A 25,881-nucleotide genomic window follows, 5' to 3' on the forward strand; every position below is an offset into this window, starting at 1 on the left:
TTTCTCCATTTATGTATCCATCTATCCTCCCATTCACCCTCCATCCATCCATCTCGTTTGCATCTCTCTATCCATTCCTCCACCCATTTTTTCCCTTTCATCAGTCCCTCCCTCCCTCCATCCATCTGTCACATAATTGCATAATTGTCCTCTAGAAAGACGTCAAGGAGGATAAAGCACATGTGTATCTGACATGGTTCCTGCTTCCTCCCCTACTTGGCTCTCCCATGGCTCCTAACTGACAAATTAAAATGCCTGCCAGGGTTCAATGAGAGGCACAGTAAGGATTGGTGGGGACTGTAGCAAACTGGAGAGCACGGGTGTCACTGCTGCTGTGAGGAACTCTGGGCCCAGCGTTGTCAGAGGAGCTTCTGTTCATGGTGCCTTTTTTCTTTCCACCATACTCCATGGCCATCTCTCTGTGTCGGGAAATAGACTTCCACAGTATCATTCTTCGTGGCTCTGTGGCCTTTCTCCCTGTGGCCACACCATAATACAGGTCATTGTCTCCTCCCATGGAGACCCCAGCTACAGGTTAGGAGGGCAGCTTTGCCATCAGATCCCCCAGGGTTTGGAGCCCAGCTCTGCCAGCTACTCACTGTGTGACCCTGGGAAAACTCCCTGACTAGCCTGAGCCTCAGTGTCTGCATCTATAAAGTGGGTTGTTGTATGGATTCGATGAGCCCATGCTGGTGAGTGGTAGACACAGGGCCTGGCACAAGCCCGGTGCTGGATAAGTTCAGGCTTCTCTGCCCTGCCCACCCTGAGGATGAGGACTACAGCTCCCCACGCCCCTGGTTACCTTGCAGGCTTTTGCCAAACCTCAGCTTGAGATTCAGGACTGTGGCCTTCACAGGCTACACCTCCACCTAGGCCTGCAGGAGCCAAGCAGCCTTTGGTGATGTTCCGCTCTCCCGTGGTTCAGGAGGGCTTGTGCTTCCAAGCTGGGCAGGGGCTGTCCACACCTGCGCAGGGCGAGCCATCCCAGGGCACGCTGGCTGCTGGGGAGCAGGGTCCTGCCACTGCATGGGAGGGTAGGAACCCCAGGCTCAGCCCATTCCCCAGGAGCGAGGTTGTCAGGCCCAGGGAGGAGGAGGAAGAGGCAGCCCAGACTCATGCCTAGGACACTCTGAGGCCAGGCCCTTATCCCAGAGACAGCTGCTTGGAAAGAAAAACAAATGAGAGAACAAGGATGGGGTTGGAGGTGATAGCTTAGATAGGGAAGTCCCAGAAGGCATCTCCAAGGGTGACATTTGAGTTACGGTTAAGGGACAACAAGGAGAGAGTGACTCCCTCCATCTCTGTCTCTCTCTCAGGATCAGACAGGTGGACAGGTGGCAGGGCCAGTTCGCCCTGGCCGTGGAGGCTGAGCAAGGATTTAGTGGAGAGTCACAGAGGGCTTGTATTGTGTTATTGTGTGTGTGCCAGGAAACTGTGTTCTGAGTCACACGGTTGAAGATGGAGCGGGTTCCCATAGACAAGCGCCTGGACCCCAACCCCACCCCGCTGCAGGCTCGGGCCTATCAGAGAAACCCAGAAAGTCAGCAGAAGAGAGGGGCACAGGCACCACCCACTGGAACCCCCGGAGCGTCTGGAGTGCGCACACACAGATGCAGAAGCAAATGACCAGACGCCAAGCCCCATTCACTAGCTTTCATTTCTCAGCTGTGAAAAATAGAGAGCCGTGTTAACAAAAAATAAAAGCCTCCTGTCCTCCTACGACCATTAACGCCTGGTCTCTTTCCTGCCGCTTCTTTTTATACACATATGTAGATTATTTTAATAAATTAAAGGAAATGGTCACATTTTCCCCCCAACAGTGTTACTTTTATAATTTAGAAAAAAAAGATCTTTATTTTAATTTATCTAAAAATGCCCCCATCACTGGAGCAGGGAGCCAGCAGGAGGCACCTGGGAGCCCTCTGAGTTGTTTCTGCTGCACCAGGCTCAGCTGTCTGGTGGGCCGGGCTGCGGGTGGAGGGTGGTTCACCCCATCGTGATCTCCGGGCCACCGTGCACCCCAGTGTGTATACCAGGGCTTGAGGCGGGAGCAGGCGGGGCAACGGGGCTGATAAGCAGAGCCAGGCACTTATCAGCCCCTGCGGGAGGCCCAGGAGGTATCTGGAAGGCCAGGTGCCCACCCCAGGCTGTGCCCTGTGCAACACCCAGCCTTGAGGCACACTGGGCAGATGCCCCTGTTATTCACTCAGCATCTGGAGGGCTCCCAACCTCCTGCCCAGGGGGCTCCTGGTTGGATGTTTACGTCTCTGGGGAACAAACACAAGTGTGACTCAGCAGCCAGGGCAGGGGTGGGGAGGACGCCCGGCTGGCTTTGGGTGAGGAAGGTGGAGGACGGGTGCGGCGGCCAGAACCCAGGCCTTGGGGTGCAGCGGCGTGTGGCTCCAGGTTCAGGATGCATGGGTCCAACCCCCAGCTCTGCCCTGGCCCTGCCACTGCCCAGCTCTCTGGCCTTGAGCAGGCAGCCAAATCTTCTCAGCTTTGGTTTTCCCATCTGTGAAATGGGCACAGTCAACTTCCCACAGGCTGCTGGGAGAGTTTAGGGAAATGACAGGTGTAAAGCCATGGCAGGTCTCCAATAAATGCCAGTTTTCATGCGTTCTGGGGCTGTGAGGACAACCTCGGTTCCAGAGGCGGGGAGACTGAAGCGGGAGGGTTTGTCTCGTTGGACTGGCAGCATGGATCCGTCATCCTCAGGCAGCACCCTGAAAAACAGTGGGTGGCCTTCCAGGAATCAGGGGTCTTCTTGAACCCACCCTCCATTGCTCCGCTTCCCCTGATGGCAGTGGGAGCTGAGGGCTCTCTGAGGGGCACCTACTCCACACCAGGGCTGCACGGGGCACCTTACCTAACTCATCCCCTGTAATCCCGGCCACAGCCCTGGGAAGCGGGACCTTGGTTATTAACCAGTTTCTAGGTGATGTAACTGTGGCTCAGTCAATCACCTAAGGTGGCCAGAACAGCCGGGCTCAGTCAATCGCCTGAGGTGGCCCGAGCATCCAGCCCCTCCTGCCGCACCTTGTTGGCCCTGCCTGCAGCCGGCACAGGCTGGGGGTCTGCACTCCTAAAGGAGGCCTGCGTGGGGCTTAGGAGACAGGACTGAGCCCTGGTCAAGTTGTTCCACGCAAGCTCCCTGGAGGCCACATAGCCAAAGACCAACAACACAGGCTTTGGAGGCAGACCGACCCAGGCCCGAAGCCTCACCGGGCCACCTCCCTGCTCTGAGCCCATCTTCCCTTCTGTAAAATGGGACCATGACTCCACTCCTCATGGGAGGATACTAAGGAGAAGGAACCGAGCCAGCACGCTGGAGCACATCAGAGGGCACCTCCTGGTGGCCCCAGGCCCAGCTCCCGCTCAAGGACCATGAATGCGAAGGCACTTTGGGCCGCCAGTCCTGTAGGAACATGGGCAGCCATGTCCGATGAGAACTGTTTGCCAAACTTCCAACACCTCACTGAGGCAGAAGCTCGAGCTATCCTCCTGGAACTGCCCCTAAGGAACCAGGTGACCTCAGGCCACGTGCAGTGAGCGCTCTGAGCCTCAATTTCCCCCTGGGCGAAATGGGCATAAGGATAGACCCAGCGCACCCCACTGGTGTGAAGGTAAAGAGGTAACAGGCTTGGTCAATAACAGTCTCCATAAAGCGCATGCGAATGGGACATGACTCTCATGGACTCAGAGCTTACTGCTGGATGCAAGTTGTCTGCGTAAGGACATTCCCGTGTCTTCCTTGGTAGCAGAAGGCTTTCTGTGTTCTAGGTAGCTATATACCCAGCTAAACACCGACACTCCTCACCCTCCCTTGCAGTTAAGTATGGCCGTGTGACTAAGTTCTGGCCAATGAAATGGAAGAGGAATGTCGTGTGCAACTTCTGGGAAGGCTCCTTGAGAAGTCTCAGCTTGAGATACTCTAGCCTTCGCCTTTCTGTCTTCTGCTGCCTGGCACTTGAACATGATGGCTGGAGCTCCAGCAGCCATCTTGGTCCCCGAGATGGTCTTAAGGAAGGAAGCCATGCATTGAAATGGTTCACTGGGATGACTGAAGGGGCCTAAGCTCCTGATGACTGTGGAGCTGTCATCCAAGCCTGGGACTGCCTGCTTCAGACTTATTTTACATGAGAAAAATAAACAAATTATAGGTAGCTAAGAACCACCCTGATTTTGGACTTTCTATTGCAGTTGCTGAACCTAATTCTGAGTAATGCCAGCCCTTTGAGGTTGTATATGTCCAGAGTCTTGGTTGCCAGGGACAAAAAAATCAAATCAAATAGGCTTAAGTAAAAGGGGGAAAGTATTGGCTCTCAAATTAAAAAGGTCCAGGATCTAACTTCAGGCATAGCTGTATCAAAGGCCCCCAGAGATGTCCCCAAGACCCCATCTCTGCTCCTCTCTCCTCCTCAGCTCTCCTTTCTCCTGGGCTGGCTTCCTTCTCAGGCAGCCTCTCCATAAGCACAAACTCCTCTCCGCCCCCAGCTGCTCCAGGCTTATCTGGTCCCAGCTTGGCTTCCTCAGCAGAGGGACAGCTTTCCTCCCCTAGGAGGACTGACTCGCATGGACCCACACCGGGTCACGCGTCTATCCCTGAACCATTCTCGGGATCCAGGGGAGTAGAATATGCTGACTATTTGAGCTGGGGATCCAGGGGTAGATGTGGCTCCATTGAACCACCTGGACTGAGGGCGGTGCGGGGGCAGCTCCCTAAGGAAAAGCAGGTGCTGTCACCAGGAAGGGAGTGGATGCTGGGCGGGCAGGACCTGCGGGGCTACCCAGGGGTCAGCTCAATGCATGCAGGGAAGAAGGTGAGGTTCAGGGAGGACGGCAACCAGGCAAGCCCCCCACCAGGGCAGAGCAGAGCAAGCCGGGGCTGTGACATGGAGGTGACCTCACCTTCGTGTGGCTTCTTCTTGTGGGCTGCGGTGGCTGTGGTTCCCACACCTTGTCCCAGCCCAGTCCCTCTGTGTTTATACCCCCAGAAGGGGAGTGACAGCCCAATGGCCTTGGAGAGCCCCTTTTTCCTCTCTGGGCCTCAGTTTGCTCAACTGGAAAGTGGGATGAAAATGGGGCTCCAATCGCTAAGGGAAGCACCTCCCACTCACCACTGCCCCTCCCCAGCAAGAAGTCTCCAAATCAATGCCATGGGGCGGGGTGGGGTCTCAGGCCCCTCTGGATCCTGTGTGCCTCTCCCAGCCCCCAGCTGGCTCATACAGCAGCCACGTGCCCCAGAAGTTGCGCTCGGCCTCTGCTCCCGGGCCTGGTCCTCCTGCCTGCTTGGAGGGTAACAGCTCGGAGGTGGCCCAACCTGTGGGCAAAGCCCGGCTGGTGGGATGGCCCTGGTTGCACTGCTGAGGCTCTCTGGGCTTTGTCAGCCCCTTGAAGAGGGGGAAGCAGGCGCTTCTCCAGGCCTCAGGACTTGGGCACCCCACTCCCGGGGGCGGTGAGTGCCTGGCCCATGCTGCCGTCGTTGAGGTCTCTCACAGCCGTCTCAGCTGGGAGTGCAAACCCCACAGGCAGCTGCTTCAGGAGGGGATCCCTGGAAGCACAGCACGGGATCAAGGACGTGAGACAGCGAAGAGAAGGGGGAGTCATGGACTCAGGGCACCAGCGCAGGGCACGCACCCCAGAGTGACTGCCGAGGGCGGCGAAGGAGGGGCGTCTATCCCCCAACTGCCCTCCAGCCTGCTGAGGGCTGCCCCGGGGTGTTAGCTCCCTGGCCCTTCCTGCCTGCCTATGCACTGGCCGAGCCTGCGCCAATGTCCAGACAGAAACCCTCTCGAGGAATAGGGGGCTGGCAGTGAGCAGTCTTCCCCCACGCCAAAGGACACTGGCGGCCACCATCTGCCGCCCAGCCAGGTGAGCGGCCAGGTACGGCACCTCCCTCACTGTGCCCGTCTCTTCTCCCCCCAAGCCCTCCGGCCTGGACCTGCTCCACTTCCCTCTCCCCCAAGTCAATGAACCCTCAAAACCATGGCTGCTGCCCCCCACAACACCCTCACTTGTTGTGGAGCCAAACAATGGGGGTGGGTCCTGTACTGTCACTCAACACATGTGTGCACATGTGTCTGGGTGCATGTGTGTATCTTTGTGGGGGTACATGGGGGTGTGTGTGCATATGTGTCTATCTCCACATATACATATGTGTGTGCACGTGTGTGCCTTGGAAGGTAATTTTGTGTGCAAGCGTGTCTCCATGCGCATATGTGCATGTACTGTGTGGGAGCCAGTACTTGTGTATGTGTGATGGTGTGTCTGAGAATGAGTGTGTGTCTGTTTCTCTGTGTGCATGTATCTCTGAATACCATTGAGTGGGAGTGTCTGTGTATAGCACATACATGTTTATGTGTTAATGTGTCTGGATGCATGTCTGTGTGGATATGTGTATCTATGCACAGGTATGCCTGTATCAGTGTGTGTGTGTGTGTCTATGCATGTGTGCATATGGGGGGCCGGGATGTCTGTTAACGTATATACGTACACAAACATACATCTGCATGCATGTGTGTGTGACATCTGGCCCTCTGGGCACCAGGCCTGTGCCGGCTGCTAAGAACACAGTGGGTAGGACAGGAAGTCCCTGCCTTGGGAGGACACTCGCGACCGTCTTGCACAGTGAGGCTCAAGGCCAGGGAGGACCTGGCTGGGCTCAGCCTGCATGTCTGGGCACACCCTGGCCACCTCAATCAGGCCCACACCCTTCAGCTCCAGGCAAGCCCCTCTCACCACGTCTCTTGGGGGCCCAGGCAATGTGGGCTCTACTCGTAAGCATCTTGGTTCACAGGTCTGATAATGGGGATACCTGGAGGGGAACTGAGACCATCCACGAACGCGTGTGGCACAGCGTGCGGACCTGAGTCAGCGGCTGCAGATGTTGGTGCTGCAGTGCTGGGGTTTAGGACCCTCGTTGCTGGGGACAGTGGCTGCGCTCTGCATCCCTGCTGCCCTCAGCCAGCCCCTGCTCCCCACTCAGCTCAGGTGACTTAGAAATTCTCTCTCCTGGGTTTGTCACCATCCAGAGCCTTCAATCCTGGGACCCAGGAGATGTTTTCAAGGCCTCAGGGCCTTCCTGAAGGCCTGTCCCGGAGGCTGCCACCAGCTGATAGTGACAGGAAACATGCAGGCCGCGAGTGGCCTTCACGATAACCCTGGCAGTACCCGCAGCCCCCCTCCGTGGATCCCCAAGTTCTTATCAGCTGCAGCAAGTCTCCTCCTCCGGGCTGGAAGCCCCATGCTGCCCTCCCTGACCCCTCACAAGCATTTGCAAACTGAGACAGTGGGAGGGAGGCGCCGGCCTGCAGGGCCTGGGAGGAAGTGCAGACCCTCACGGCATCTCTACCCCCTCCCCGCCGGAAACCTGTCAGTCTCCATCAACCTGGGGCATTGTTGTGTCTGCCCCAGCAGATGAGAAACCCAAAGGGCAACCCTGTCTGCTCTATCCCCAGCGCTTTGCGTGTGACCCAGCACACGTCTTGGGATGACACAGTGAGTGAGCAATTCAAGGAAGGAGTTAATGGATTCTCCAGCCCTGACACCTCCTCTATGAAGGCCTTGTGATTTCCCCAGCTCTGAGTTCTAGATGCTGGGACTATCCAGCCCCAGACCAAGGCTTCCCTTCCAAGTCTACCCTAAGGGCAGCTGTCCTGGACACCTGCCATCGTCCTCAGGAGCCCACATTCAGGGTCTTCTGGTGGCAACCCCCCTTCTCTCGGGGAACTGTCCTCCTATTCCACAGGACTCTGGTGGGGCTGCCAATCACAATCCACGTCCAGGTCCCTCCCCAGCCATAGTGTCAAGAAGTAACGCAAGCGCAGTCCTCTCCGGGTCTGAAGCTGACGCTGGATGACGCACGGCGGCGGGGACGCCAGGCCTCCCCTGCATTAGCAGGTGTGAAGGGGGGATGCGTCTGTTCTGCTACTGAGGCTCAGCGGCCGGTGCAGGCCAGGCACTCTATGCATGGCTGCCAGCGAAATCCTGGGCTCCTGAACCAGGAGGGTGGGGCATGGGTGATGCCCACAGGCACCAGGGGAGCTCTGCGTTTTGAGAAAAATTAGACCAACTTTTTCTTTAAAGAAAACAAGTTTTATTTTTATCATCAGAACATTCTAATAAAAATATTATTATGAGATTAGCTACCTTTATTCTCTGGGCCTTGACTCTGTCCCAGGCCTGCCCTGGAGCGCCTGCACGCTCAGCTCCCTGAGGTAGGTCCGGAGGGAGACCCCCCGCTGCCCGCCGCCCTCAGCCAGGATACCTCTCACCTCATGTCCCCTCCTCCAGACCCCCACAGCCCTGGATGCCCCATAGCAGCCCTGCCACAGCTGGCAGAACTGCCTCCTTCCTCCACCAACCCCCAAGACAGGCAGGAACCATCTCGGGCTGGCACACAGCAGGTGGTGCGGGGGTAGAGGGAAGAGGCACACCCTCCTGCACTCAACCGCTCCAGCGGGCAGAGCTGAGGGCCTCTGCTCCGCCCCACCCCCCCAGGCTGGCACCGCCGTAGTCTAGACCCCAAGTGGCCTGAATGCTGCGGATCACTCCCTTTTCCCGTTCCACAGTGTTTGGGGAGTTGGGGAGGGAGGGAAGGGAGAGGAGTGTCAACGTTGCAGTGACGGGATCCTGAGACAACTCACTCCGCCACCCTGGCAGGCAGCAGCAGACAGTGGCCCACGCGGGCCTGAGGGGCCTCCTGTCTGTGGCGCCCATCCCACTGAGAGGATCCTGGCCCGCGAGCCGGCAGACACTTTATTATACAGAAACACTGTCGTCGTCTCCACGGGCGGAACCAACAAAAAGCAAGTCTCTCCAAGTCAAAAATAGGTTTTGGATTCTTGGTGGCGGCAGTATCCGCTGAAAAAATAGACTGAACTTCTGAAATTATCTTAGTAGCAAAACAATTACAAGAAAAAAGTTGCAACTTCAGTGCTATGACTGGAAAGGGGCCTTTGGCCGGCTGCCCCTGTTACCGGCGGCCCCCGTGCGCCTGGGAGCTCCTCTGGGCTTGAGGAAGCCGCCCACGTGCCCTGATGGAGAAAATGGGACTCCAACAGGAGGCTGTGTCCTCACACCTCGGACTGTGCTCACAGCTCGGGAGGATCAAGTTACAATAAACAGTCCATTAACTTCTTGCTCTCAGGTTTCCCTGGAGTCAGGCATCTCTGCACAGTCCAGGGCAGCCAGGGGCTGCAGAGGGTCTGTGACACCCCGCCACGATGCGGCGGTGGGGACACAAGCCTGAGGGCACCTGGAGTGTGGAGAGGCAGGAGAAGGTGCAAGGAGAGGCTGCCGTGGTGTGCAAGGAACCTGGGATTGTGTCTTTAAATAGCTCTCGGTCATTCTTAAAGTCCTCCCTCAAGACACAATGGGACCTAGATTCAAAGAGAAGCCGTCTCTCTGCTGTCCCAGGGCGCAGGCGGAATGCCCGAGTGGTCTTCGGAGGCACGGGTGCTGGTGGCACCTCACTGAAGCTCGGCTGGGCTGTCGCCGGCCCATCATGGCCTGGCAGCTCTGTCTGCTGTGAAGGTGACAATGCCACAGTCCTCGGGGCAGGAACGCCCCTCACTGCATCCTGTCGGGCTGCAGCTGCGGCGCCTGATACTGCACAAAGGTGGTGCCCGCAGGGGCTGCGGCTGAGAGGGCCTGGGGCATGGCGGCCGGGTAGCTGTAGCCCACGAAGCTGGCAGCCGTGGCAGGCGAGGCGGCATATGGGTACTGGTCATAGGTGGCCGGTGGGTACTGGGCGTAGGCCGGGCTGGCCGGCGTGTACTCAATGTAGGGCGAGGACAGCGATGGGACGGGGGCGGCTGGGATCACCACGCTGGGCTGCACGATGGCTGGTGGGTAGATGTAGTGCGGGGTCAGCCTGTGGGGCCAAGCAGAGCGGGTTAGGGCCAGAACAGAGTTGGGGAATACAGCTGGGAGAACAGTGGGGTACATGATGCGTGCCGCCCCCCACCGCGAGCCCCAACTTTCCTCATCAGTCAGATGGGCACAGAAACAGCACCGGGCCTGATGCTGCCGCCTCAAGGCCTTCACACTGGCTGTCCGCGCTAACCACCAGGCTCCCTCCTCCCCTCCATGTCTCCTTCTCAGCAAGGCCTTCCCAGACTGCACCCCCCATCCCAGCCCTACACCCCACATCCCCGGAGCTGGTGCAAAAATAAAAATCTTGAACGGTTGTTTTCAAATGACTGAGAATTTGAAGCCACGACAGCACAGCATGCGATCAAGAGCAGGGCCCTGTACGAATGCCCGGGTTGCATGTCTAGGAGGCCAGCCCCCGTCCCCTTCCCTGCTCATCTCCCTGATACCCAACACCCACCAAGTGACACTGCACACCCGGCTCATGTACACACCTTCTCTCCTAGCCAACACCCACTCCTCACAGTGTTTCTTTCTTCTTTTTTTTTTTTTTTTTTTTTTTTGAGATGGAGTCTTGCTCTGTCGCCCAGGCTGGAGTGCAGTGGTGTGATCTCGGCTCACTGCAAGCTCCGCCACCCAGGTTCACACCATTCTCCTGCCTCAGCCTCCCGAGTAGCTGGGACTACAGGCACCTGCCACCACGCCTGGCTAATTTTTTTTTGTATTTTTAGTAGACACGGGGTTTTACCATGTTAGCCAGGATGGTCTCAATCTCCTGACCTCGTGATCCGCCCACCGCGGCCTCCCAAAGTGCTGGGATTACAGGCGTGAGCCACCGTGCTCAGCCCTCACAGGGTTTCTTTCTGTCCCTGACAGCACGGACTCTGGCCTGCAGCAGCTCCGTGAAGATGTGAGAGTGACTGGGTGAATGCTGGAGCAAAGGAGTGCAATGGCGGTGACCACAGACATGGCACCATGAGCAGCCCTCAGTAATGGTGCCAGCAGCTGCCATACTCGCTAGCGCCCACGCTGGGGGAGACCCGTACTGTGACTGGGTGTGTCACCCCGTCGGCTTGGTCTTCCCATCATGAGGCCCATTTCACACACAGGGCCAGGTGACTTGCCCAAGGTCCTACAGCTGATGAGGTGGAGGGGCCAGGAGTCAGCTGGCCTCAGAGCTGTGCTCTTAACCCCACCCGGGCAGGCCACCACTTCCTGCCTGCTGTGGGCTGGCCATGCAACAGCATGCTCAGCCCTCAGCAAAGGGGGAAACGAGGCTCAGGGAGGCAGCTTTCCTGGCGTGTGCTTGCTCTGCCAACCAGCTGCTCGGTGGCCTGGGGCAAGCCGCTAAGCCTCAGTTTCCCATCTGCAACAGAACAGCCACCTCAGTGGCATCAGAAGCTGCTGCAGAGCCTGAGGCATGGAGTGGTCTTGCCAGGGCACGGCACTGTGCCCTGGGCATCAGTATCTCCTCTGCCTTGCACACCTGCGTGTTACACAGGCCAGGCCCGCCTAGGGGGCAACTTGGAACCTCAGCTTCCTTCTGCACCTGTAGGCAGGGCCCTCACTCAAGGGAAGCAGCTCTGGAGAAAAAGTACATCCTTCCCTGCATTCTCCTGCATTCGGCAGGGACAGAAACTGGGCAGCTTTCTGGAGCACGGTTTGGCAACATGTGGGCATTGAAAACACGTACTCCCTCCCCAGAGCCAGGGACCCTCAGGGTCAGAGAGGAGCCCTGGCTTCCAGCACAAAGGCAGGTGCACTCAGTGGATCCCCCAGCCCTATGGCAACAGTGGGAACCAGGGAAACCTGGATGACAGGGCCTCTTGCTCCCCCCACCCCATCTGGGAAGTGTGTGGGAAGTTTCTACACCGCATCACCCTCTCTACTGCTGTTTACCTTCCCAGGTTGAGCCATCCTAGTGGCTGCTGTGGCCACACCTGCAGCCCACACGGCCAACCCTCCACAGCATCTGTCCAGAGGCCCAGGCAGTTCCTGCCAGGAACCCCACAGCGGCACCTCCTGTCCCTCTCCCCAGGTTAGAAGCCTCTGCTATCCACCCTGCATCCTCCATGGGAACAAGAGCCTTGTGCGGAGCCAGGCTTGGGTTTGAATTCTGACTCTCAAGCTGTGACGCCTTTCTTACATATCTGCCAGGATGCAGAGAGGAGCAGACCATACAGCCCCTGCCCTCGAGGGGCTTAGCTTCTAGGATGGGAGAGGCACCAAAACGCACCAACCCATAAACCAGAGTTGGGGGGCTCAGGAGAAGTCAAGACAGCACAGGGCTGTGATGTGTGGACAGCGATGGGGGAGAGGACAGGGTGGCTTCTTGAAGGAGGGGATGCCTGCAGAGACCTAATGATGAGGCAGAGCTGGCCGCAGGGGAGCAGCATTGCGGCATAAGGTGGAGGAAGGCACCAGTCTGAGCATCTGAAGAGTGGAGGAGGGCAGCCGGCAGCCTCTGTGCACAACCCTCTCGCGGCACCTCCACCATGGGGGTGCCCGGAACTGCTGACCCCTGGCTTCCACTGCACACCCAGCTCCACCCTGGTGCCGGCCCACGCCCCACAGCACCTCAATCCCTCGCATCCTCCCCACCTGGGCCTGACACCTGCCAATGCCTCTGCCTGGAGCCCTTATCCTGGCGAGGCCCCCCCAACCCCACATGGAGGCCAGCCCCTCACCTCGCTACGCTGCCCGACGCCCCACTGGATGGCGCTCTGTCAGAGAGATGGCTCTGTCTGGACCCCCAGCTCTCTGCCAGGACCAGGCCTGTAGGAGGCACTGGGCACATGGTGCTGATGGAACAAAGGCCCGGTGGGTGGCACAGACCCCACTGAGAACGATGAGGAGCTCTGGCCAGCGGAGGCAGGGGGCCCAGCAGGGTCTCAGAGGCCTCCCTTGGGAAGGGGGCGAGTGGAGACACAGCAAGGACTGTCTTGGGGCTGTGCCCAGAAGGCTGTCCCTGGCATCACCAGTGCCCCCTCCCACCGACGATCCAGCTCTCGGAACCTCGAAAACATTCCTTAGTTGGAGGCTATGGAAGCTTTGAACCCACACCTTCTCCAAACATGGGCAGTGATGCCCCTGCCTCAGACACCTCCCCGCAAGTTTTTGCTAAAAATGTGGATCCCATGCAGACTGCAAAGGCAGATGGGGCCCAGAAATCTGCATGAACAGGCCCCGGGGTCCTGATCCGCAGCTGCGTTCAAGAACCGCTGCCCAGACCAGGGACGCAGAACACAAGTGCCTGGGGCTGTGGGGCAGCCGGGTTCCGGCCACACTCACCTTGAGGGCTGTGTCATTTCTATCGGGTTCTGATGCCCCACATCATCGGGGCCAGAGCGCTGCCTTGGCCACCAAGGAGCTGCCCTACTCAAGGACACTCAAACACAAGCGTGGGTGAGCAATGTTTAGGCTGGGGAGGAAGGAGGGGCTCTCCTGTTTCCTGACCCTTGCAGACACTGCATGTCGGTATCTACTCATCTTTCTGTATGTAAAGGGCCTGGGATAACTTGCGAAGCATTTTCAAAACCACAGAAGGCCGGGCGCAGTGGCTCACGCCTGTAATCCCAGCACTTTGGGAGGCTGGGGTGGGCGGATCATGAGGTCAGGAGTTTAGGACCAGCCTAGCCAATATGGCGAAGCCCTGTTTCTACTAAAAACATAAAAATTAGCCAGGTGTGGTGGCGGGAGCCTGTAATCCCAGTTACTCGGGAGGCTGAGGCAGAAGAATCGCTTGAAACCAGAAGGTGGAGGTTGTGGTGAGCCGAGATCATGCCACCGCACTCCAGCCTGGGCAAAAGAGTGAAACTCTGTCTCAGAAAAAACAAAACAAAACAAAAAAGCCACAGAAAAGATGCTAGTGTTAGCCCATTTCCCAGAGAGGAAATCCGAGGCTCAGAGAGGCCCCAAGCAATTTGCCCCATTGCAGAGCAAGGGATTGGCACAGTGGGGTCTGCTGCTGGTAGCTGTGCCTGCAAGGACTGGCTGGGGCCCCAGGTTCAGTTCAAAATAAAAGGAAGGCACAGCAGGGGCCACACCTCAAGGCCCCAAGGGGGAGTGAGAACACCAGCCGAAGTTAAGGTAGAAGGAGCCACAAAGCCCTGCCAGGCAGGAGCTGGGTTCCAGCGGCTTCTCTCCCTCCTAGGGCTTCGCCTCACCCCTGCACTTGTCTGAGTTACCAAACAGGTTTCAAAACTTCCAAGGCGCAGTTTCCTCATCTGTAAGTTGGGTCCTACAGAGGCTGACCTCGAAAGCTTGCTGTGAGGCCCTAGAGGCGCCACTAGGACAGCGATTCCCAACCAGGACAACTGTGCCCCAGGGGACACTGGAAAATGCCTAGGGATGGTCCTAGTTGTCACAACGGACAACCAGGAATATGGGGTGCGGGTGGGGGTGCTGCTGACAGGGGTCGAGGCCAGGGGTGCTGACTGCTTCCTACAATGCTCAGTGTGCCCCCACAACAAAGAACAATGCCGCCCTAAAGGTCCGCAGTGCTGAGGCTGAGATGCCCGACTGTGGAACATCAGAAACCACATGGGGAAGGGCAAAGACAAGGAATCCTTACTGCTGTTCTGACCACAAGTGCCCACGCCAGGGGGGCCGCAAAGGAGGATGGTGGGAACTGAGAGACAGAGGGGCACATGCAGCCATGCACACATGGGCGAACCCACTGAGTGGTCAGGTGAGAAAGAAAAATGCAGCCAAACCACCAGCCCCGCACTGTCCACGGGCGGCCCGGGCCTGCATCCGGCCGCAGGCCTAAGACTCCACTGCCTGGCAATGGAGAGCGGGTGTGCATGCACCAGGCAGGTTCCTCGGCACCCCCCTCACACTCCATGCTCAGAAAGGTCAGGTGCCACAGCCTCTGCACGCAAGGGCACGGCCTGGTAGCTGCACACTGCCCCACCCACCAAGCCCCATCAACACTGTGTCCCCTGCACAGGCTCGCCTGCCAGGGCACGTGTCTGCCTGGCCCTGGTGGGACTCTCCTGCCCTCTCCACCTCAGTGAAGAGCCCACCAGGCCACCCAGGCACTGCCCTGCCCACTCACCCCCACTGCAGCCTATGCCCACACCATCCAACGGGAGCTCCCTGCTTCCATCCCTCCATTCTCCAATCCTCCCTCTCCTTCATCACCAACTCTCCAGGCGGGCGCAGTGGCGTGGCCCTGCCTTGGTGGTGGTGGAGGCCTGCCTCCCAGCCCTGAATCCTTCACCCAGCAGCAGCCAGAGCTGTCTTAAAAACATCAAGACGCACGCCTGGAATCCCAGCACTTTGGGTGGCCGAGGCGGGTGGATCATGAGGTCAGGAGATCGAGACCATCCTGGCCAACACGGTGAAACCCCGTCTCTACTAAAAATACAAAAATTAGCTGGGCGTGGTGGTACATGCCTGTAATCCCAGCTACTCAGGAGGCTGAGGCAGGAGAATCGCTTGAACCAGGGAGGCGGAGGCTGCAGTGAGCCGAGATCGAGACACTGCACTCCAGCCTGGCGACAGAGCAAGACTCCGTTTCAAAAAACAAGCAAACAAACGAAAACATCAAGACCCCATCACCTCCAGGAGCAGAACCTTCCAGCTGCCTCCCATTGTACCCAGAAGAAAACCCAAACTGCTCCCTCGTGGCTTCCTGCGTTATTAGGCCTCAACCTACCTCTCCTAACTCATCTCCACCTGCACTGTGCCCTCCCTGGCCACACTCCCACTGCCCTGGGCTCCTTCTGTTCCCAGATTTGACTCCTTCCCACCACAGGACCTTCGCACCTATGCGCTTGCTTCTTCCCACAGCTCAAAGCTCACCCTTCAGGGTCCCACCCAGGAGGCTCTGTTTCCTTATGATTAGAAGCCCCCTCGTCATCTGCCTTGCACAATGTCTTCCCCACAAGAGCATGGTCTCAGCCACTGCGTCCCAAGTGCCCCAGCACAGCAGGTGCCCAGTGCTGAGCGTCTGAGGCAGGCCCCGGATTGCAAGCAGCTGGGAGGCAAAAGAGCCCCCCCACCGCTTGGAATGGCCTCTGCTTCCCAGGCCAAGAGTCCCTGCCCCAAGAAGGCAGAGAAAGCAGTTCAGCCTTGAGCAGCCAGGGCTGGGCAGGCTGGAGGGACAGGCAGGCACGGCTCCACCCAACAAGTCACAGCTAAACAGGCACAGCCCGCCAGCCTCTGCTCCCCGACCAGGTGCCTGGCGGCCCCGGGTGACCTCACCACTGCCTCTGGGGAACCACGCGCCCCAGGGGGCTGCTGTGAGGATCTATTGCTCTGTGCACCTGAGAGGCTTCAGCAGCATGGACGCCTCCTTGGGCCTGAGGAATGCTGGGAGGGACAGAGGCCCTCCCTCTCCTAGGACTTTCAGCCCCAGGTCAGGGGGCAGCAGCCAAGAACTCTTGGTGAGCAAAACAGACCAGCAGCCAGGCACAATCAGGTAGGAGCCTAAAGGTCGGGGGACCCGATGCTCATCAGGGCTGCTCCTGTCTGGCCAGGGCCCGCTGGCCTCTTCAGGCACACTGCACTTGCTCCCTCCTCTAGAAGTCACTTTGGAATCGGCCCTCTGTACGGCCGATGCTGGAGTCCCATCCGTTCCCCAGGGATGCAGAGCCATGGCCCAGCTGTTCCCTCATAGGAGAGGGCAGGGGCCTCCTTCCCTTCCAGTTTCCTTCCAAGTTCCGGCCTCAGAACAACTGGGTGTCCGTGCCTCCTCATCCTCTGCAGAAAACTTCTATACTCCCACCAAGACCCCGGAGAAGGGCCTTGCACCAATCAGAGGCGGATCTGTTTCCCAGAGAATTAATCCTACCACTTGTGCAAAGTCCAGGCAGAGCCAAGGAAGAAACCACGGGAATGGGTGGGACAGACTCCCACATGCCACCCAAGCCCCTCTGCAACGCTGGACACTGGGCACAGGCACCTAGCTGGGGTCCAGGGTGTTTGCGGAAGGACGACTCAGGGGTTCTCTGCTTCCCCCTAGTGCCGGAGCCTGGGCAACACCAAACCCCCAAATCATGGAGCCACTGAAATGGGCCACCATTAGGGCTGGAAAGGCCAGGCCATCCTGGGAGGGCGGGGCATGCAGGAGGAGCTGACTCTGCCACAGCCCAGGAGAGGACAGGGGGACCCAGAGCCTGGTCCAGACTGGAAATCTGAGGTGCCTGTCTCCCTTCCCGTTCACACGTGGCCTAGGCAGCATCTGAACCCCAACACACCCAGGGTCAGCACACAGCCAAGAGCACCACAGCTGACTCTGTCCACGGAGACTCAGGGGTCCAAGGGCAGGAAGAGCCCCAAGCCCAGATCCTGGCCATGCCTGTCCAAGTCGCATGGACCATCACTCAGCCCCTCCGGCCTCTGTTTCCCATCTGTAAACTAAGGATGCTGCAGAGTCCAACAGATTGCCCCCAAGACAGAGGGCTTGGGCCTCGGGCAGAGTCTGAGAACCCCCTGGCGGGCCGGGTGAGGGAAGTACAGATGGTGCCTGGGACACACGTCCACACTCAAAGCAGAACTCGCAGTGAAAAGAACTGACCACGGCCCAGGAGGACTCATTTTCTGAACATAAAGTCGCCTCTGAAAATAAAAACGAAAAAGGCAAATGAGCCCATTGCACTTTCCCTGCTCTCCAGGGGCCTTGCCCCACCACGGCAGAGACGGACCGCAGCTCTTAGGGTTCTGACTCCCACCTGGCTGGGTGTAGGAAGGTCCCCGAGGCGCCTGGCAGGCAGGAAGCCAGGCCACGGCCCTGCCTCCCGGGAATCCCCAGTGACTTGTTAGGGGGGAGGACTGGGAGGTCTGGGGACACTCAAGTTCTGTGAGGCAGCCAGCCACAGGACACAGGTCAAACGCCCTCTCTGTGGGGCAATGCCAGGCCCCGAACAGCATCTCCACCTGAACCGGCCCAAACTCCAATTCCTGACCTTCTCTCCAAAACTGTACTGCACAGCAGCCTCCACCCCAGTCAGGGCCAAGCCCATCTTCCATTTCATAGGCCCAAAGCTCCAGAATCTTCTTGGACTCCTCTCTTTCCCAGGTTCTTCAAAATAGACACCCAGAATCTCACTGTATCTCACCAGGGCCGCTGGTGCAGGCTGCACCCTCGTCTCATGCCTGGATTACTGCGCATCCTCTAAGGGCCTCCAACCACCACAATACCCTCGGCCGTGCAGGCTCAACCCAGCAGCCAGAAGCAAAAACACTCTGAAAACAAAAATGCAGACTGACCCATCCCTCCTCCGCTCTGAGCCTGCGTGGCCCGGTGTCACTTGGAGGAATGTAGCAGTGCCTCCCTGGGTCATCAAAGTCCTCTAGGAGCTGAGGCTACCCTGCTGGGCCCTGAGCCTCCCCGGCTGCTCCCTTCCCCTCCCCGGCTGCTCCCTTCCCCTCCCCAGCTCCTGTGGCCTTCTGAGGCATGCTGACCTCCTTTGTCTCTGTCCTCCTCTCAGCACCTCGCTGCAGGAAGCACTGTGATTAGGAGCTGGGACCGGGTCTCCCCTCTCCCCCATGGCAGGCGTCCCCAGCCTGGCACAATGCAAGCAAAGATCTGTCAGACAAGCTGACCCAGTGTCCAGCTCCCTACTCTACCCAAACAAGATCGGCAGGAAGGTCCTGATGCCCGCAGCACACTGCAGAGTTCTCAGCCTGTCCACCCTCAACACAAGGTGAAACTGAGGCTAAATGAGGAAAGCTCAAACTTGGGCCTCCACCTCGGTCTGTGATCAGGCCTCTACCCTGAGACAAAGCTGTGCCCCTTGGCCCAAGGCTTCCAGAAGAGGCTCCCCAAGCCCAGCAGGGAGCCAGGGTGAGAACTCATGTTCGGAGAGGAGCCCCCGCCACCCAAAGGCTGCTTTCTGTTTCAGCAGACAGGACAAACAACAGGTGCGGCACGGGCGCCCGCCCAGGAGGGCCACGGCGCAGCCCACGCCTGGCTCCAGATGAGCTGCCAAACAGGAAGCCTTGTGGGGGGGGTGGAGGGCACCACGAGACACCCTCAGGGTGAAAACGTGACGCCACAGTGTTGGGGGGAGTCACTTCCTCCCAGCCCCATGCCGCCTGGCTCTGACCTCAGCTTCTGACCTCGCCCTGCGGTGCTCACCCTATGCCCGCCACGGTGACCTGCAGCTCACCTGTCACTCTGGGCCTGGGCTGCTTGCTCTTCCCCAGACGCCAATAGGGCCCATTTCCCCCATCCTCAGTGGAGCCTTCCCCAGCACGCTTACACACACACACACACACACACACACACACACACACACACACACGCCATCACCTGCAAACAGCTCCTCTGGCTTTGTTTCACTTTGTATTATAAAATAATAAAAGAATCCCAAGAAGTTGCAAAAACAGTACAGAGAGGTCCTGTGTACTCTGCCTCCTCTATCCCCCAAGGGCACATCAGAGTAACTAAGGACACGAGCAAAACCAGGACACTAAGCCAGGCACAGTGGCTTAGTGACTGCAGGCCTTCAGCACACTGCATCATCTTCTACACACACTAACCTTCTTATATGTCGTGTGTAGTTACACACAAACTGTGAAGCTTTATCACACACACAGACACATCTCCCCACCACTGGACTTGAGACGTGGGACTGTTCGGTCCCCACGCAGGCACTCATTCCGGCAGCTTCCTGTTTAACTGCACACGTCACCATGCGGGCCCACGAGTGCACAAGCAGAATGTAAGCACCTGAGATCGGGGACCGTGTCCTTCTTATGCACCAGGCCTGGCATACAGCAAGCACTCAATAAACACCTGATGAATGAATGATGCTGGGGGTGGCTGTTGACGTTCTCCCCATCTCACGCACCCCATGCTCTCAAGGAGACAGACACCTTCCCATCACTGCCTCCCCAGTCCGTCCTCTTGCTCTGGGGACCCAGGTGCTCTGTCCAGGCCCCATGGCGTGCACACACCAAGGCCCGTGATGGCAAGGGCAGCCATCTACTACCCAGTGGGAACCAGAGACCTTCACACGAAGGACGTAGGGGTCCCTGAAACTATACATGCAGTGGGGCAGGCACATGCCTGGGAGAGGGTCTCACGGCCATCATCAGTCTTGAGGCCTTGTGCTCTGAATCATCCAAGAGCTGCCATCTAGCCAGAGGGAGGCGCTGAGTCCTTGTGGGAGGGACAAGAGTCTCGCAGCCCCCAACTCAGGCCCCACCATCCCGGGATGTGTGAACCCAGCAAGTCTCTCGGTTGCTCTAAGCCTCGGTTTTGCACAGGTAGTCAATCAACAGACCCTGGAGCAGGGCCGGCAAGAGATGCGTCACTGACAAACTGTGACTTCCTAGGGCCAGGCCCTCCACACACAGTCAAGTTGGCCCTGTAGGGGAGACAGTGTTACTGTTCTCATTCACAGATGGGGAGGAGCCTGCAGAGACGGGCTGGGCCTGGCCTCAAGCCCAGGCAGACCCCCAGGGCCCTTGCTCCTGGATACGGCCTGTACCTGATACCCCAGAGTCCGAGGAGCCTGTCTTGTCATCTCGGAGCCCCTGTGGCAGCCATGTCCTGTCACCCAGTTGTGGCCAGTGAGACTTAAGTGGAAGCCTGTTGAGGCCTCTGTGAAAGCTTCCATTTTTCTGCTAAAAAAGACAGAGGCAGTTCGTACTGTCCCTTATTGTCCTTTCTGCCCGGAACGTAGGTGGGATGTCTGGAGCTGTGGCAGTCATCTTGTGACCATGAGGCAAGGTCCAAAAGACTCACAGATACTGGTCCTCATGCCACTAAACCCAGGGGACATTTGGCAATGTCTGGAGACATTTTTGGTAGTCATGACTTAGGCGAGGCAATGCTACTGGCTTCTAGGGGTGGAAGCCCGGGATATTCCACCCCCTTCAGACATTCTATAATGTACACAGTGAGGCACTCTGTGAACGGGAGTCAAGGCCACAGCCAGGCCCCCTTAACAGGCAGGGAGACCTGCACCCAGGGAAGCAGCTGGCCCTTCAAAAATAACCCAAGAAGAGGCTCTGGGTGCAGCCAGGCCCAGGACAAACTTCTGCTCCCGGTGCCCTCAGCCCAAGAATGGACAGACACCCCTTGACACAGGGCATCCTCCCAGGCCAGACTAAGCTCTGCCTGGACACAGACCCTCTCCAGACCGCTGCACCTCCCCTCCCACCGGCAGGTGACGGACACACTCAGCTGGCAGACACCCTTGGTGGGCCATGACCACCGGCTCCTGCTGTGACTACCACGCCCTTGCCACTGCCGAGGAAGGCTCCACCAAACTGCAGACGGTGGTCACATATAGTTAGGTCAGAAATGCACGGGTGAGTTAGGTCTCACAGAGCTTGTTCAACTTAAAAAAAGGAAAGAGGCAAGGAAACTCCGGCAAATAGCATAAAGTGTAAAGTTCTTTGGTAAATCATTCTAAACAAACATTTAAGACCCAGCCAGGCAAAGATTCCACAGGGCCTTGCCTAAAAGCAGAGCTGTGGGATCTTCAGAGCTGTCCAGGGCAAGGTATAAAAGGTCGGGGTCAGAAAGTCGAGGAAGAGTTCAGCCAGGCACGGAAGGGGTTAACTGGTGGACAACCCTCAGCTGCCCGGGCTCCTGGCTCCCACCTCCCTCCATGCCCTCAGCCAACAGCAAGTCGCTGCCAGCCCAAGGCCGAAAAAACTGGCCGCTGAGTCAGGCCCGGCTGTGCTCCCGGGGCCTGATTGTTCACAAAGACAAAAGGGACGCTGACGAGGGCCCAGCTCCCTAGCTCCACCAGCGGACGGGGGCTGGGGGCAGACAGCTGACCCAGGCAGCCCGCCCCAATGCCCCCCGGGAGCTGCACCCGGGAGCCTCCCCCTACCCACCTCAGTAAGGCCCAGGCAGGGGCAGGAGGATTCTCAGAGGCTTGAGTTCAGATCTCCCGGGAAACCAAGAGCGGATGGTCCCTCTGACACCATCCCTGTTTGGGTCTCCACCCTTTGGCAACCAACAAAGTCTGCGGCCTCTTCATCGTCACAGGTATCGAATGGCCAGCCAGCAGATTGGGTTACAAAACACCGTCGCCTGAAGTCGGGTGCACACAGTGGCAAACTCTGTGACCGATCCCAACTGCTTCTGGATGGGTGGTGTTCACAGGACTCCAGGATAGCAAGGGAGAGGTCAGGCCAGGGCCGGGGCCCTTCCCACTGTCCCCCACCAAGAAAGCATGCGTTCAGGCACCCACCACCTGTGTTCCAATCTCCTCCCGGACATCTATTACCTCGCACCTCCCCACCCCGGCCCCGCCACCCCCGCCCCAGGCCCAGACAGGTGGTTAGCCATTCTCTGCCTCAGTTTCCCCATCTATAAAGTAAGAATGGTTTCAGTCCCATCCTCAGAGGCCTGCTATGAGAACAGGAGAGGACTTCTGGGGAAGCCACAGCACCCAGCCCATGTGCCTGCACACTGTTTTAAGCAGTTAATGTTCGTTTTCCAGATGAGGAGGATGCCACTGCCAAGACAGACCCAGATGGTAAGGGGCAAAGTCAGGATTCGAACCCACGTCCGCAGGCCCCAGAGGCCAAGCACTGATGGTTATGGAGTCCCAGAGGCAGCTGCGTCGATCAGAGCGAGCCCAGAAGTAGGTGGGAAGGCCTAGTCCCACAGTAAGCAGAAAAGAGCTGCAGGCACTGGAGGCGCACACCCTCACCTCTAGCAGCACCTCCCGCCCAGTCCATGCCCCCCGGCGCCTGCTGCGGGCCTAGGGAACGGAGCCAAGGTTCTGGAAAACAAGGAACACCCTCTTCACGTGGCCTGAACCCCAGAGGAAGAATCTTGGTGAAGGCATGAAGGCTAGAGTGTCCCCAAACACCCTCTAAGACTGCTCTAGACATCTACAAAACAGATTCCAGGACGAGACGGACAGGGCCGCCTGCTCCCACCACCTACACGCTCCCTTCCCAGGAGGACACAGGCACCCCGGCAGGAAGCTGAGCTGCCCGGCCACTTGCACAGGCTAGAAGGGCCCCGGCCACCCTCCAGCACCCCTCAGCCAGCAGCTCCTCCTACTGCTACACTTGCACACATCCACCAATACGCACGGAAGCCGGCAGGGAGCCCACGAGTCACCCCAAGCGTTCCCAGAAAGTGGGCACAGCAACTTCTGCTGGGGCCTCTGACCCAATCACCTGGGAGCCAGGCTCAGCCCAGTTCCACAGGATCCTTGTCCACACTGCCCCAGTGAGGCAGGTTACTCTTCAAGCTGTGTCTCTCTCCATGGAATCTACGTGGTGCGCGCACATGCGCGCACACACACGCGATCAACTGGCATTAGGGATTTGGACTAAGAAAGCTCATGAAGTGCCAACGCCCTAAAAGGAGTGGTGGTCTCTGAGCTGCCTTCCCCTCCAACTCCAACCCCATCAATATGCCACGGCGCTAGGGAAGACAGCTCCCATCCATCACCGGGGTGGGGAGGCAGGCCGCAAGGCAGGACCCTTTGCATCCCTTAAGTGTGTGTCCCTCTCCAAGCAGCTGCCAGGACTTATTAGATGTTTTAAAAAAGGGCAGGGAGGTGGGAGGCATTTGAGGATGAAGAGTGGGCTGTGCTGCTTCTAAATGAGTCAGACTACAAGCCCATAGGCCAGGCACTCAGGCAGGTGGCCTCCGCCCTGAACACATCGTATCTGCAGCAGCGTTCACAAACATCAGACCTTGGTAGCAATGACCTACTGCCACCACCTGCCCCAGCACTAGAACAGGTGAGAGGAGCGCCTGGGGAAGAACCCGGCCTGCCAGTCCCTAGGAGTCATCAGCAAACACTTCAAGAGAGCGTTACCTGCACCAGGCCCACCCTAGGCCCTCCTTTCAGAAAACTCAGATGTGCTGTGACCACTCCCATTTTACGGGTGAGGAAACAGGCCACACACTTAGCGAAGGGAGCTGGGGTGTGCACCAAGGCAGGCAGGCTCCAAGGCTCACCATCCCCTAGGTGGTATGGCCTCTGCCAGGGATGGAGAAATGCAATCTGCCTTCTCTTCACTCCCTTGGCTTAAACGCAATCACATGTCTGAAAACTGTCATTTCACCAGCCTTCCAGACCCAGGAAGCCCAAGGCCCCCTCCACTTCATCTCCAAGGACTGCCCACCCCAAGCCAGCCACGTCCACTCACCCGTAAGTCCGCTGGATCAAGGTGGGGTGCAGCTGCTGCACCCCAATGGCAAAGCCTAAAACGAGAGAACAATCAGGGACTTGGCCTTACTGCAGGAGCAATGCCTCAGGGGCTGCACACAGGGTGGCAGAATCCCGCAAGCCACACACCTCTAGTCAAAAGGGATCATCAGCTTCCTCTCCCCTCCCAGGCCTCCCCCTCGTGAACCCCAAGGCACACCGCTGAAGTGTGACAGCGAGTGACGCAGGTGTCAGCAGCCACTGGTGTCGGCACTCCCAACCTCCAGGCCCCATGGCCACTTCCTCCCTCCTGGGACAGCTGGCAACTGGGATGCAGTACCCTCCCTGCCCCCCGCCCCCTTCTTTGGGCCACACGCTGTGAGAAGGGGTCTAGATCCTCGAGGGGGGGATGGCTGCCCTGTGCCGGCTCTGCAGGCACATGATAGCCGACTGCCACTGCTGGGGCGAGGAAGGGGGGCCTCTTTCCACCCGACAGATACCGACACCCAATATAGAAACCGAGAAGAGCCAGGCAGGAAAACACAAGCTCTCACCCGTCTGGAGGCTCCGCGGCTTGGCGCCCAGATATGCCAGGTTCACGTTGGCCTTGCGGCCGTCGATGATGGGGTTCGGGTCTTTACAAGCCCTCTCAGCTGCCGCTCGGTCGGCCATGGTCACCTGGAGGAGCACAGACACATCAGGGGCTGCCGTGGGGGGAACCAGGGGCGAAAGGGGCAGAGGGCTCCGCCCTGGCACAGATGCTGCCACCCCTCTCTTCCCTTCCTCTGAGGGTGCCTGTGACCCAGGATCCTTGAGCCAAAGCCCCTCTGACCCCTACCTGGGGCCCTCCCACAAAGATGCCTCCTGGATTCCAGCTCCTCCCCTTAAAGTTCAAGGCCTGGGAAATGTGGCCTTCAAGGACAAAAATAATCCCCTGCGGGGAAAGGGCATGAACCCCGAAGGGAGGCTGGGGGGTCGCCTGGACTGCCCACCAGTGAGAGCCGAGACTTTCCTCCGAGATGGAGTTTGCGACGCTATGCTTGGAAGGGAAGTAGGAAAGTGTCTTCAAGCCGTTTTTACTTAAGCTGAGGTTTATTTGGGGCGGCTGAGAGGGCTGTTAAAAATATGAGGGAGGCCGAAGGGCTCCTAACACCCCGGGGTGGAGCCGTTGCTCCTCACCCCCCGCTGCTCCAGGAAATCCCGAGTGCCCTCTGGCTCCAAAACCTCCCCACCAACTTAGAAGTCCTAATTGAACACAGCGGCTCTTCCTTTTAAACCGGGGGTGGGGGTGGGGGTGGGGGCCGGGGCCCGGGGTGGTGGGGGCGGGACCGGCAGGAGCGCGCCCGGGAGAGGCGGCAGGTGCGGGCGCCGGCTGGAGGCGCCTGGGGCGGGGGCGGCCGCAGGCAGGCTGGGCGTGTGCCCCGGAGTGGACTCGGCGCCCAGGCCGCGATAAGGTGTGCGGCGGGGTGCGGGCCCGGGCGCGGGGGCCACTTACGAAGCCGTAGCCGCGGGACTTGCCCGTCTGGCGGTCGGTGATGACCACGGCCTCCTCGATGTCGCCGAAGCCCTCGAAGTACTTCCTGAGCGAGGCGTCGGTAGTGTGGTACGGCAGGCCGCCCACGAAGATCTTGGTGAACGTGGTGTCCTTCTGCGAGCCGTGCATGGCGCCGGGGGCGGCCAGGGGCCGCGGGAAGCCCGCGCTCGGGGCGCACGGCGCGGGCTGCAGCAGCATGGGGGGCGCCCCGCCGCCTACGGACCCGGGCCGCGCGGGGCTGCGCTCATGGGGGGCGGCGGGGAGCGCTCGGGGCAGCCAGTGGCGCCCGTCCAGCCGCCAGGCCCGACCACTCGCGCGCCGCTCCCGCCGTGCGCGCCGAGCTGCGCCGCGTTACGCTCCCGACCGGCGCTGCAGGGACTCTGC

General features: G+C 58.8%; 1 protein-coding gene across 4 annotated transcripts; it reads right to left on the minus strand.

Moving 5' to 3' along the window:
• Window positions 1-25,881, minus strand: RBM38 (RNA binding motif protein 38). Of its 4 annotated transcripts, none has more exons than XM_030825769.1 (4): window positions 25,459-25,881; window positions 24,518-24,641; window positions 23,965-24,019; window positions 1-2,723 (listed from the first exon to the last, which is right to left on the minus strand). In XM_030825769.1, exons 1-4 carry the CDS (start codon window positions 25,693-25,695, stop codon window positions 2,558-2,560), a joined length of 582 nt encoding a protein of 193 aa, XP_030681629.1. In that variant the 5' UTR covers window positions 25,696-25,881; the 3' UTR covers window positions 1-2,557. The 4 variants fall into 4 exon arrangements, with proteins under 4 accessions (XP_030681629.1, XP_030681630.1, XP_030681628.1 ...); XM_030825768.1 differs by lacking the exon at window positions 1-2,723 and adding an exon at window positions 8,073-9,874; XM_030825770.1 differs by lacking the exon at window positions 23,965-24,019.

This window comes from Nomascus leucogenys, chromosome 13 (assembly GCF_006542625.1).
Source record: "Nomascus leucogenys isolate Asia chromosome 13, Asia_NLE_v1, whole genome shotgun sequence".
NCBI classification, from domain to species: domain Eukaryota; kingdom Metazoa; phylum Chordata; class Mammalia; order Primates; family Hylobatidae; genus Nomascus; species Nomascus leucogenys.

What these genes read in the sequence shown, in the direction of transcription:
- RBM38 (XM_030825768.1), bottom strand. Translation starts at nt 25,695, where the DNA reads ATGCTGCTGCAGCCCGCGCCGTGCGCCCCGAGCGCGGGCTTCCCGCGG. An exon ending in AGTCCCGCGGCTACGGCTTC is followed by an intron (nt 24,642 to 25,458) that starts GTAAGTGGCCCC and finishes GTGCTCCTCCAG; the next exon opens with GTGACCATGGCCGACCGAGC. An exon ending in GCCGCGGAGCCTCCAGACGG is followed by an intron (nt 24,020 to 24,517) that starts GTGAGAGCTTGT and finishes CTCTCGTTTTAG; the next exon opens with GCTTTGCCATTGGGGTGCAG.